Source organism: Podarcis muralis, chromosome 8 (assembly GCF_964188315.1).
Source record: "Podarcis muralis chromosome 8, rPodMur119.hap1.1, whole genome shotgun sequence".
NCBI lineage: Eukaryota > Metazoa > Chordata > Lepidosauria > Squamata > Lacertidae > Podarcis > Podarcis muralis.
This window is the reverse complement of record NC_135662.1, coordinates 44,674,379-44,688,580: the sequence shown is the minus strand read 5'-3', so window position 1 is coordinate 44,688,580 and position 14,202 is coordinate 44,674,379. Positions and strand designations below refer to the sequence as shown.

General features: G+C 41.9%; 1 protein-coding gene across 12 annotated transcripts in view; it reads right to left on the bottom strand.

The window, feature by feature from the left end:
- The window catches only part of ZNF521 (zinc finger protein 521), a 298,917-nt gene that overhangs the window by 35,383 nt on the left and 249,332 nt on the right, over positions 1-14,202 (bottom strand). For 10 of the 12 annotated variants that reach the window (XM_028737138.2, XM_028737136.2, XM_028737137.2 and 7 more), the window contains 2 exons: positions 11,773-11,838; positions 1,842-1,973 (listed from right to left, as the gene is read on the bottom strand). In XM_028737138.2, the coding sequence (XP_028592971.1) occupies positions 1,842-1,973; positions 11,773-11,838 (198 nt within the window). The remainder of the gene's footprint in view (positions 1-1,841; positions 1,974-11,772; positions 11,839-14,202) is intronic. The other 2 variants (XM_028737133.2, XM_077933090.1) reach the window with 1 other exon arrangement.

Genomic DNA, 14,202 nt, shown 5'->3' with positions numbered 1-14,202 from the left:
CCCGGTGCGTCAACTGGAGGAACCACTGACAGCCCCCCCACCCCAGCGCAACCCGAATTGAACCAGGAGCGAGAGCACCTGGCCACCTGCCCAGCGACGCTCCGAGGCCAGAAAACCCCTGGAGGCGATGCAGGGAGATGGAAGAGAGGAGAACGAGAAGGAAGAGAGAGAAAGAGGAAGGAGAAAAAAGAGGGGAGCCCCTACCTTGCCGCTGCTTAGGAAAGGTAGGAGAGCACTGGGAGGGCAAGGACATGTGGCCAAGCCCAGGCGTGACCCGAGCCTGCTCCATGGCAGCTAGCACTCCAAGAGAGCAGGCTGGGGCCCAGAGGAAGGCTGTGCGACAGATGAGACCACAGAAGAGAACATATTACTGCTTACTTTTTTTAAAAAACACAAAACTTATATTAATAACTTTTTTTCTCGTTTTTTTTTTTTTTTTTTTAAAGGTGTCCCTGGATTCTTTGGAAAAAAATCTGGTAACCTTATCTGAGGGAGTACACAATGGCAAGCACATCATTTAGTCACATCAGAAGCATCACATGGTAGCTGACGTTACGTGAAGGCAGTTTTCATATACAGAACGTCAGAGACAGATCTATATAGAGTGTTCAATAGAGGTGTTGTGCTGCAAGTAACTGTGGGTGAAGCGACATGTTATGTTTAATACATAGCTGTAAACTGTGTGTGTATTTAAATTCAGAAGTGGGAGGGGCAATCTGGATGAGGTGTCAGCACACATGGAAGGAAGGCTTAATCATCTCCTTCACAGCCACAACTCCTTCCCCAGGAAACTTCCCCCCTGCAGCAGTAAAAAAAGTTCACATTGGTGCCAATGGGGAGCTTTATTTATCTGTTTATTGGCAAAACGTAAATACTGCTTATTGAAAGAAAACATAAAATGTAAAAAATATTCATTAAAATAGCAATTAAAACAGCAATTAATAGGGGACATAATAAAATTATAAAAAATATAGATAAAAAGCAAGGTTTTTTATTAAAAAAATACACATCTATGGAGACATTGTAGCTTCTCATTCTTATTGTTTGTTTTCTTGCTTATAGAAAATCCTTTAAAAAGGCGTTAAAATGTCTCATGTCTGGGTAGGCTTGCTCCAACAAAAAAGTTTTTAGAAGCTATTGAAAACTGTACCAAACAGACTTAGATCAGATTTGCACGTTTATACCCAAAATATTATACACAATGTGTAGTTTGATGGGCTGTGCTGAATACTTGAGGGATAAACATGGTGAATCTGATCTATGTCCGGTAATATGTAGAAGATCCCCTACCACCTCAAACGTGAGCAATTAACAGTGGCTTCTTGGGTCAACATGTGCCTGGTTCTACATGCAGACATGAAGACACAGGGGCCAATCAGCTTAAATGGTACATGACTTGAGATGCGCTGCTGAAACAAGTATTCCAACAGCCCCACAGACACGTGATCTTCCTTTGAGAATGTATGTACATCAGATAGGAATGTAGCAGGATACAATGGGGATTTATCTCACTTTATGGTTAGAGCAGTGTGGCATGTGGAAGATGAGAGGGGAGGAAACTGGCAGAAATTGGAACCTTCTGCTCAGCACATGGGGTCTCTGGAACCCACCCTATTGATACGATAAAAACATATTGTGTGAGAGTGTGCTTGCAAAAGCAATTCAGGTAGATGGAGGTCCAATCTTTCTGCACGCTTGACTTTTAAAATAATTCCTAATCAATACCACTAAAGAGCATAAATCTAATACTTGCATGCAAGCTGACCTGAAGTCAATGTCTGGCATAAATGGCATCATTTGAGAATGTGCATGAATAAAATGAACAGTTCCTGAATACTCACCTGTAAAGCAGACTGGACATTTGAAGGTCCCTCCCATTCCTTCAAAGCTGTGTTCTATCAGATGGCACTGTAGTTTGGCAGGAGAATCAAATGTCTGGTTGCAGAGCTTGCACTCGTGGTTTAGTCCTTCATCTAGTGGGGAAAATATGAGAAAAGTTTATTGTCACTTGCGATGCTTGAAACCCAATCTCTTGCTAAAGAATTCCAGGATTAGAATTTATGCAGGATCATGAATGATATACTTCATGTACTAAGCAGCTTTTAATCTTGTTCCATTCGGCAACTGCTACACCTCCCCAAATATTTAGTCACTAATTAGAAGTATGGTGCACACATGCAATAGCACCGGATACCTGCTAACATAAATGCTGGTGCACCAGATTTTAAGTCAGTTAAATATGATAGGTACAACTCAATGGCCTTGACTAGATATGGCATCATTCTATCCCATTGGCTATGCCAAAATAAGGGTGGGCAGATATACTATCAGGCCCCTTGTTGCTATTAGCCCATATCAGTTAATGTGCACCCCAAAAATTAGCACTGGCCTTTCCAAGTAATGGGGGAAGGAGAGGGAGATAGAGAAAGAAGAGACAGGAAAGGTCAAACACCTTTTAGTTAAACAGATTGACTGCAGAATATTTTATTATGTACTGTAATATGCAAATTCTCAATAGAGCAGCCAGCAAGTGTACTCACAAAAAATCCCCATACTAGTCTTCCCTTTCTATCTTGAACTTTCATATGTATCTTTCCACTCTAGCCTTTCCTCATTATGACAACCAAAAATGCTGTGCAAATCCTTGCTATCTGGCTTGGTCTTTAGTAGCAAAGAATTTGCATGTACTTTTGATTGGGGGCGGGTGGATAAGAAAATTCAGGATTTTTATTTTTATTTCAATTCTGCGAGCTGTTATGTTAATTTTTGGTATTACATCAAGGGGGTTGGGGAGTTGTCTCTAAATTTGTATGGCATCTGAAATCTTTTACTATGACAACTAATTACCCAGTATCTTTAATGCTTGAACTAGTCTCTCCCCCCCCCCCCGCTCACCCACGATACACTTTATTATTAATAACTATCCTACTAGCCTCAATGGTCTTTTATTTGTTCAGCTACAGGCAATCCTAGCACCACCAAATTGATCCTAAAACCTTCCCTGCTCTGAGCTGCAGGCCCTTGGTGCCCTCCCCCCTCCCTTCCATCTTAGGCCTACCATTAGTCTTTCTTCCCAACAGTGTTGCAAGCTCCTTTCATTCCGCCATGGGAACAGTGATAGGTTGTCCTACTTAGAAACAGTTGCTAGGTAAGATGCAACTTCCAGCTCTGTTGTACAGGGTTCAATTCCCTCAGCAGATCTCAGGAAAGGTCCTTCTGCATGTCACTAGTGTGTTATACAAATAGTTTGATCTTGCAGGTAAAATCACTATCCGATTAATAAACACACACACACACACACACACACACACACACACACACACACACACACACGATTGTCCCTGGTACAACATTCAAGCAAGATTAGAGGGAAAGGATTTTTTTAAAGCACATCTTCCTAAGCATAGTTTGCTTAATATGACTGGTAGCTATGACTGATATAGAAATGAATGAAAACTGAAGAGGATAACTACCAAATTAACAGATAATATATAACTTGCAGCCTAAATGGCCATCGGTTGGCTGTTCTACCAAACTGTATCCATCTAAAACAGGGAAAAGTAAATTGATTTATATTTCTGATGCATTGGTTCACAGTTCCCTGAACCCTGTTCTCATGGCAAATGCTCAGGCCAGTCAAAAACAGCACCAGCAATTGCACAGCCTTTAGGCCAAGTACAATTAACATGGTGCCCAGTGGCCATGCTGGCTGAGACTGATGTGAATGGCCACAACATCTGTCTTGGCCGCTCCTGCTCTAAGCTGTGTATTCTCGAGATTCTAGATGTGCTTGCGGCTTGCTAAAGCTCAACTGTACCAATGTGAGAGGAAGCATTTGTCCCTTCCTCCATGTTTATGACAGCGGTTGCTTTGATGTCTTTACATAGCCAGGGAAGAAGTCCAAAGTAGCTCATTCTTCTTCCAGCTCATGATCTAGGACAGTTAGATGGACCACTTGGTAAGAATATATGTATCCATAAATTGATTCAGGATAGTGCATGGCAGAAATGCGATATATTAAGAAGTGTAATCAGTGAGTTTCTTTCTTTCCTTAATTATCTTGTTGTATTACGTATCCTTCCTTTTTTGTTTCCTAAATTTAAACTTTATTTCCAAATAAAATTCAATTTTTTTAAAAATGCAAGACCTATGTTTACCAAGTCCACATTTTAAACGACTACATATCACAGTAGGGTTGAATGCAGATGTTGTTAAGAAGAGGGAGTAAATGCCTAGTCCTCACATAAATCCTGATTTTTAATATCTTAAAATTCTGAAATTAATAGTGTAATAGAAGATTAGGCTGAGCATCTAGTATCTGGCCTATGACAGTGGTCAGTAACAGCTGCTTCAGAGGAAGGTGGAAATCCCCATAATAGCCATATTATGCACTGAGTAATCTTAGGAGGGATTTTTCCCTCCATGAATATTTGTGTTGATATGCACACTTAAAGCAAGTGGAAAGAAAGGAGCTCAGCTCTGGATCTTTCATCCGTCAAGGTGAAGATAAGCAATGCCAACTTCTGAAACGCTAGCCAAATGCAAATCAGCAATGTCAGGCACTACAAAGCAACAGAAAGCGAGGGGTATTTCACAAAGTATTCCTATGGGGGATGATCGAGGTCCCACCACGCGTTTTGTTGACTAACAAAAGTTTTCACTTTTGTAATTAGAGGGAATGCTACTAGTGAAGATATCTACTACTATCTTTATTACTGTCCAGAGACCCAACAAAACATTACAAATCAATACAGAGTTCATACAGCCTACCTCCAGGTTAATCAAGCACTTTGTTTGGAATATAGGGCTCATTTGTTCTTGCAACCACCGATAAAAACTTTGCCACTGCCAATGTTCTAGCTTTTGTCCGGTCTTCCAGTAGGAACCTGACATAGTGAGCCTCTGACTTTCCCGGGAAAGGCACCAGCAAGGGTAGTATCAGTTCAGATATCTGTCCTTACACTGCCTTAATTATTAGCTTAGGCAGGTTTATTTTTTTCTTTGTGTATAGAATCATAGAACTGTTGAGTTCGAAGGGAGCACAAGGGTCATCTAGTCCAACCCACTGCAATGCAAGAAACTTTGCCCAGTGTGAGGTTCAAATAAACACCACTACCCTGAGATTAAGGGTCTCATACCCTACCAACTGAGGTATGTGTGATCTACAGTAAGCAAAGTAAAATGCACCTAGTTTCTTGGACCATATGCAATATTTCTGTAAAGCTGTTAACTCACATACAGCCATACCTTGAGTTAAATTTGCTTTGGGTTGAGCGTTTTTGGGTTGCGCTCCATGGCGACCTGGAAGTAATGGAACGCGTTACTTCCGGGTTTCGCTGCTCGCGCAGACGCTCAAAATGACATCACATGCATGCGCAGAAGCGGCGAATCGCGACCCGCGCATGCGCAGGTTGCGTTCACTTCAGGATGCGAATGGGGCTCCGGAATCTAGAGGTACCACTGTATTCTCCTCATTTCCCACTTTGATCCGCACTACATTTTAGGAAAGTAAAAGTGCTATGGGCAGCAACAGCAATGAACTGTGACTGACCCAGTGGAGGAAACACCAAGTGACTATCTGGCCCAGGATGACTGCAACCCTTCTGAAAATACCTTGGTTTTCAGACACCTTTTTAAAACATCTGACTTTGGAAAGGTCAGCTGCATACACTTCTACAGTTCTTCCACCATAACATTTCAGTTCCTGTTGCTCCTTGTAAATATTACAAGATTAGAAGAAGTGGAATGATGACTGGAAGGAAAGCTGTTTTGCAACCCCACCCCCACGCCCTCTCTAGCCACAGAAAATCTTAAAATTTTAGAAAATACTGAAAGTCACAACTAAACAAACAGACAGTGAAAAGCTACCCTGGCAGTTTACACCTGGGATAAATATGAAGTGAAGTGGAGTGCCAGAACATCCCTTCAAGAGGTCATTCTTCCTCTCTCCTATATCCACTTCAAAGCTACATTCTTTCAGCAAATGTATTAGGGAGGGGATCTTAAAAGTGCTGAACAGCTTAAAAAAATTCAATCAGAATAATCTGCTCTTTAGAAAGGTGGTGGATGACAGTAATTGGAAAATACTGTCTGACTCATTTATTAAAGTGAGATTCAGAGTCAATTGATTTAATAACCATTAGAATATTCTATTAAGGATTTAATAGGTTGGCACGGTCCTATTTTTTATTAAGAGTTATAGGTGAGGAATAAGCAATTCTATGGAATTTCTAGGCAACTGCTTGCATGGATTAAGATAAAAACACAGCTTGCAAATTAGGTACCCAGGAGCTGCTGTAGTGCTGATTCACACAACCATTCCCCCCCCAGTCAGAAACAAAGTGACTTCTGAGCAGTCATCTCAAGGAAGAGATCCAAGCTGAGGACACTAATTATGGGTTCCTCATGTGCACTGCTGCCAGAAGACTTATTTTTAGGCCCTTTCTCATGTGTGGCGATGGAAAAGAGTGCTACACGAGGAAGCCATTCACAAGAGCTACATCCATGTGGGGCTGTAGTTGGAGATGAATGGATGGAAGTCTCCCCAGAGAGGAAAAACATGAACTCGTTATTTGGAAGGGGGGGGGGGAAGGAAGAAGGAGGACTATAATACAATTAAGCTTTCTGGTTCATAGAAAAGAAATGAGTTTTGGATCTGTAGCTTTCCAATTCAAAAAAGATAACTGATAACAGCAACAATTAAAAACATAGAATACCCAGTTGCCTCCTGTCCATATTACCTATCAGATCTACACCTGCTGAGCATTAGCCTGGTGTTCCCAGACCATTTGCTGAGCCGCTTATCTGATACATATTAAGGTAAGCAGGCTTAATCTTCAGTCCAGTGTGCTACTGCCACAATGAAAGCAAGGGCGACGGGGGGGGGGGGGGGGGGACCTAGTATGGTGAAGTTTCCAAGAATGAGCTCCCTTCATGACACAAAGGGGTCCATACCATGAAAAAGGCAATGGGCCCTGATGACGCATGGCTTCCCCCACTCATGGCATCCAGTTATTCTGTGAGAATGGTTGCTGCGCTAAAGCATTGCGGTGTAGACCTCTGTGTATTGTAGTGTTTCCCAAGAGCTGGAACCCTGATCACACATGTCTCCAGCTCCAGGGGAAGCTTACGTGTATAGACCTCTATGTTGCCAGGCTTCCATTTCTCAGATGTCCACATCTAACAGATGAACAGAGGGAAACCACATGTTGTTCGGGTTAGGACAATAGCCACAGCCTGCTGCCCATTAAATTGCGTGGTGCACCTTTGTGTGTGTAACACGCTGCGGAGGCTGTTGCATGGAAGTAGCAGGCTGTATAACAAATAAAGCGGGTTTTACAGCTGGACTTCTGCTCTATTTTGCTTACGTTTGTTCCATGCCTTGGAGCAGCCTTTCTCAACCTGTGGGTCCCCAGATGATGTTGAACTACAAGTCCCATCACCCCTAGCTAGCAAGGCCAGAGCTCAGGGATGATGGGAGTTGTAGTCCAACAACATCTGGGGGCCCACAGGTTGAGAACCGCTGCAGGGATGATAGATTTTGTGTGCTCTCAAAGTACCATGTTTTGGTTCTGGAAAAATGTCTTGTTAATACATGCCTTGCTTTTCATGTGTAAAGTGGGTGCTAGAACATCAGGAAGCACCTACTGGAAGCCCTTCCTGCAATATTATTAGTGACATTTGACAAAACTTTTGCACACGTGCATATACTGTATTTTAATATCTTTTATGCAATTAAGAACAGTCAAACATAATTTAAAAAAAATCAGCTGCAAGGAAATGTAAAATATAATTTAAATTTAACCAAATAAGACCATTCTCATACAATATTAATCCTAAAACAGAGCAGTCTGCTACTGTGCTATCCCAACTACCTATCACAGTCAGAAGTAAGGACCTTTGAGTTTAATGGGCTTTTCCTAGGTAAGTGTATAGAATTACAGCCTTAAGGTCACAGAGAAGTGCATCATAGTAGTAGAGAAGTGCCCCTTCAAGTTCTATAATTTTGCAAACCACTTACTGTTGTTGGTTTTTAATGTTCTATTGCCTCCCAAGGATTGCACTGAGAAGAAGTCAACATACTGCTATGACAGTTACTCCATTAGTGCAAGCATTTCAGCTTGCCAGATAGAATGATATCCCATCTCTTTCCCTTGAGTACTGCTGAGCAGGGGTGTGTGTCTCCTTACCCCCCAGAAGCGACTGGGGGGGCATCGGGCAAAGGGGAGGAGGGGAAATCCCACTTGGGCCAGCAGAAATCCTTGCACAAGCTTCTGCTACCGGGACTTGATCTGGCCCTGTGTCTAGCCGCATATCTTGGCTTTTTAAAGAAGAGCATGAATAGTAACATACCTGCTACATGCACCCTGCAACAAAGCTGTCTTCCCTGTTGGTCAAACTCTGTTTCCTCTCTTTAACTTGGGAATCAAATGGCCTGCAGTTTTCTGGCTCTCCAAAGTGTTCACAGCTGCATCAAACCAACCCTTATTTCCCACCCCCACCCGTTTCACCTAGGCAAAGAGCACACATTTAAAGACTTAATACAGAAATTAACATTGCCTGAAGACTTCCAGCATATGCTCATCATTCCTCCCTGATTGTAATGGGCCTTCTGTCATTTACAATTTCTCAAGAATTATCACCCCAAACCCCACAATTCAGGCATATAGCAGCAAGGAAATGGAGATACTAAAATCAAATATACAGCTGGGATTTGCTGGAGGGAAATGTTTACAGTACTGGAAGAATCTGCTACTGCAAAAATGTAGACTAAAGTTTAAATAATTATCAATTCTTTATTTTTGGACATGGAGCAAGCTGGTGGATTATTATTATTTTTTAAAAAAACCAACACTTATCTTATACCTAGACTTCAGAAAAGTATTACAACATACTGAATTTTAAAAACAACAACACATGGTCCTTCTTGGATCATACAACTTGATTCTGCAGGTGGCAGGACATATCTAAATCTCCCCTGTGAGAAACTCCTTGCATGAAGAAAACTAGCACATCAGGGAGAAGGATATAAAACATTCAGCAGGCTGCACCACCTTGGGATGGAGGTCAGGGAGTGCATGTATGAATACTCCTATGTGTAAACAAACAAACAAACAAACAAGCAAACCCTTGCATATGGAAAGCTAACCTGCTATGTTTCTGTGTGCAGAAAGGCTTTTTATAAAAACATAGGAAGAACATTCAAACGTGATTTACCCCCTACAGCCTGAAGACAGCGTATGGCATGCATTTTCTATACATTTGATTTGATTACAAGTAGGCAGTGAAAACACAAAGACACATAAAGCTGTATTTCATTAGTTACACAATTAGCCACGTAGCCCGGTGCAATCCATATTAACTGGCAGAGATCTTTCCCAACCCTGTTACTCAAGTTCCTTTTTTTAAACTTGAGATGCCAGGGACCGAACCAGGGACCTTCTGCATGCAAAGCGTGAGCTCTACCACTGAGCTGTGGCCTCTTCCCAAGAAATGCCATGCTGGGGCACACTAATGGTAATTCTAGTCAAGCATTCTGTCCTCTTAACTGCAGACAAAAGATGCCACAGGGAAGATTACAAGCAGGGAATCATCATGATAGCTTTCTCTATTGTTAGCTTCTAGCATCTGGTAGTCAGAAATAGACTGTATCGTAAGAGGGAAATTGGGTATGCATCACAAAGTTACATTACGCTGTTGCCATTGTGCCCTATGTTATATGGAATACTCTAAAAATGATCTCTGTATTTCTCTTTCTTTCTTTCTTTCTTTCTTTCTTTCTTTCTTTCTTTAAAAAAGTGCAACAGAAATTATTGGTCTGAATTTAGACTTTGAACTAACTGAAGCAGTATGTCTCCCGCTCTCCCACTCACACCAAATATTGGTAACTTAAGTGGAATAAAGTGGCAGTTCCTAGCTCTCAGTTCTAGCAAGACTGAAGTTATAGTAGATGACCCTAGACAAATGCCTAGAGCAACAATTTGTTAGAGGCAGTAGCTCTGCTTCCGCAGCAGACGGAATGGACTTTCCCTCCACAGGGTTGTTAATACAGTGCATGTATTTTTGCAGCATTTGGAGCCAATAAATTACAAAAGGAAGGGATGGAGGACCTAATGTTATAGAGAAGAATGAAACAGGGGTGCCAGAAGCAGTGGGAAAGGGCAGGATAGGATTCCCATGGGATTAAGCTGCATGTTATTATAGTGCAGCAGCTGACTGGAAGCCAGGGGCTAGAATTGTCTGAAAGTGATGTATGGGAGATAGTTCTATCTTTGGGTAGAAGAATGGAGGACATGAACTTTGGTCTCTTCCATGTTTCTAGCCACGCAGGGCAACCTGGGGAACAGGTGGGTTGAGGAAACCCCATTTGGGCTCAGTACACCAGACAGGTGGGATAGGTAATAAGTGCCTGGGAATTCAAAGATCCATATGTCTATATGGTTCTGAAATCTTTAAACATTCTTCCCAAACAGCTTAGATTTGTTTGTGTTATTGGGTACATGTTCTGAGCTTGCCATGATTATTGACTTATATTCAGTGGCGTAGCGTGGGGGGTGCAGGGGGGGCCGGCCGCACCGGGCGCAACATCTGGGGTTAGGGCAAATCCATGGGTTAGGGGGCGCAAATCCACAGGTTAGGGGGCGCAAATCCACGGGTTAGGGGGCGCAAATTACTTGCCTTGCCCCGGGTGCTGACAACCCACGCTACGCCGCTGCTTATATTCAAAACATTTGACTGAATGAAAATTAAGTATAATAAAAAAAAGTTCTGCTAACGATTTTGAGGAAGGAAAATACCCAAGATTTTTCTTTTGCCAAGTAGGTTCTAAAACATAACGAAAATGAAGCTATTAAAATACACTTGTCTTCTATGTCATACCCGTGTGTGTGTGTGTGTGTGTGTGTGTGTAAGCTCCACATGCACCCATGCCAAATGACTTATCCTGTTCTCACTAAAGAAAGTTGAGCATTTCTAAGTACACGCATAAGCCCACTATCAATGCTTTCCCTTTGTTGGTGTCCATGTACATCAGCTGTTCCCTGTGGGCCACCTGTGTCACATCCCAAACAAGGGGAGGTACTGGTGTGGGAAGTACACTGTATTCCGGGAGACCCATGCGATGCTGAGTTTCAAGCAATATTGCTGTGAACTGAGAACTTTGCCTGGTGAATGGCAACCACATAATAAGGTCTGAACCAGGCCATAGTCAGTGTGGAATCAGGGCTCATATAGTACTCAGAATTACAATGTAGTTAAATTAGGTGTGTGTCTATATTGCAAGCAGCTATTATACCAATTCTTCCCCAGGCACCTTGGATACTGTAGTTCTACGAGGATGTTCAGAATTCTCTGTAAGAGATTACTCACCTCGCTCCAAGAGCTACTACAATTTCTAAGTTCCTTGGGGAGCAAGTCATGAAATGTTTTAAGCTTTTGTGGACATCCCCTCAAGTTCTAGGTTCTAATTGTGTGCTTGTATGTCATTTCTGTCTCTGAAATAAGTTCCTTACACCGCCTTTCAGCAGCAAATCACATAAAATTATAGTAAAATTGATGGTTAAAGCTGTGTGTTTCTGAGGGGAGAAGTATGATGAATAAAAGTCACATTAACATTATGGAAAATGTACTTTAGATGAAATCAAAAGGTTTTTGGCCTATTTTAAAGCACTGATTCTCTTAATCAGTATTGCTGTGTCAAGTGTATTATTATTTTTTAAGCGTTGGTGATATTTCAAGAGATAGCTTTCTCTGTCATTGATGTTAAATACCTACTAGTATTTCCCACCCGTCTGGGACTTCTGGAACTGGTGGAAGTACTGGTATATCTACCATCGAGTTCTACACAAAAAAAACAAAAATTGGTAAAATTGAAAGAGGATACTTCATGGATACTTCATGCAGCATAACCTAAATGCTACCTGTTCTAAAGTCACATCTACAGGGAAAACAATCTTTTAACACTGAGACAAGCAGTCAGTCAATATGAATTCCACAGTACAGTGGGTCAGTCATATGAATGGAGCATTACTGACAACTCTTTCATCAACTAATTTTTGCTCCGGGTGTGGAGCAAGTGTCTCAAGAGCTGCCTACAGAAGAAACCAAGGGGTGTGTGTGTGTGTGCATGGAATGGCCAGACCAGACTACAGAGAACTGCTGGCTACCTCTGAAGCATTATTTTTCTAAATATTATAAATAAGCAAATTTGTTGGTCATGCTGATATACAAAGGCTTGACACAAAGTCGTTTTGATGCACTGCCCTTTTCTTTTGGTGTATTTTTTGGGTATTCTGTAACCTGAAGCATATGTAACCTGCAGCGTATGTAACCCGAGGTACCACTGTATTAGCAGACTAGCCTGCAAACAACCCTAGAGGAAGTAACAAGCACACCACTCCAGGAAACATGTGACCAGTTTCTTGCCTACTGCCATCTACATCCAGTAGTTTTCAGTGTGTGCGCATGTGAGAGCAAGAAAGAGTGTGCAAGTACCAGGGTGGGAAGAGAGAGAGAGCTCTGTTGCAGCTGATAGGTCAAGCTTAGAATCATAGGGAATTTATATAACCCAGAATCTCCAATCCTAGGGCTTTGGGGGAGGAAAGTGAATCCCTTTCAACTGAGCCCACCCAGCCCAATCAACTTTTAAAAGACGCCTAGCCAACTGGTCTGCAGTTTGACAGGTTTCTTACCCAGGGGCACCTCTCTCATGCCTCATGCTATTTTCAGACCAATTGCTCACAAAACACTGCAGGAGAGATTCCACACCTTCCCCCAAACTCTGTAAAAGCTACACTTGTGGGGAAATCTCTGCAGCTGTCCTTCTGAAATGGCTTTATCCCTTTGCCTTAATGCCCCCCCCCGGTGCCTACACATTTCTGCCAAAATATAAAAAAGTTATATAAATTTCCTTTAAAAAATAAATTAAAAAGGCACCTAGCACCAAAAATAAAAAAGAACACCTGGACTTACTTGTCTGTAATTTGGAAGGCATAACCCACTCTGAAGGGACTACTTGGTCTGCAAATTTTAACAATTTCTGATGAAAAGTGGGGGGTGGGGGGGAGTTATAGCAGTTTTACTTCTCTCAAAGTGAATGGGAAGAAACAAAGCCTCATTTTTTTTGAAGTGAACTTGGCCTCAGACCCAGAGCTGAACTAAGCCCTTCAGACCAAGGTGGGCTGTTCCCTGAGATCCGAACCACATATTGTGGGGTTGGTGCACATACCTAATATTTAGTGCAATACAAAGGACCATCAAAATGTAAGTAAAGGGCCTAAATTGGAGCAAGCCTGAGATGAGGATTCTCCCAGAGGTGCCTTGCTTCCCTCGTAACCAGATGCCTTGCTTAGTGAAGGTAGGTGCATAAACTTAAATGAATAGATTTGTGAGTCACCTGCTGAATGCATAGCAGTAAAAGTTGTCTGTAAGATGCTGATACAGTAGGTAGCATGGACATATATTTTAAATTAATACGGAACTGACCAAGCCTATATGTTAAATGATGCTTGATAACTCCTTAAATGCTAGGGAAACTGTTCCCTCTATCCTAGGATATTATTCCCTAGACAGAATAGAAAAACTATTCCCTAAGGATAATAGGGAAGCAAACGAAACCATGGTGGGTGGAGGGTGGATTAGTATGGGAATGGCATATATTATTTTTTCCATTTTCTATGTCTTCTTTATCATGTCAACAACAACAAAAAAGCAGAAAATAAAATTCACTGGGCTCAAAAAGATGAAAGGCCTCACACATTCAAATGCAAACAGGTAAGATCTCAATTACTGGTAGCCTTACCTGAGTAAACAGGCTTGGCTTTACTGTACCAACACATTAGCGCTGTTGCTGTTAAGCCCCTGCCTTCTTATGCAACATTTTCATTCCTCCAGCATTCAACATAGTGCATTGTTTTGGGAATGGTGGTATTCATAATCTTTTATTAGTTACACACCATCTCATCCCTTTCATTCAGATTTTGGGTGCAATCTACCAGTCAGTCTACTTTCTTCCTGTACAGCTTTCTTCCTGTGCAGCTTGCACAAGATTCCCACACAAGTCCCACTGGAATAAATGAAGGTTTAACAGCAGCAGTGTGTGTGTGTGTGTGTGTGTGTGTGTGTGTGTGTGTGTGTGCCCTTTATCCAGAAGAAAAAGGGTTATAAGTTGACCTAATGCACTCCCTTTTCACATAAGTATTCAGT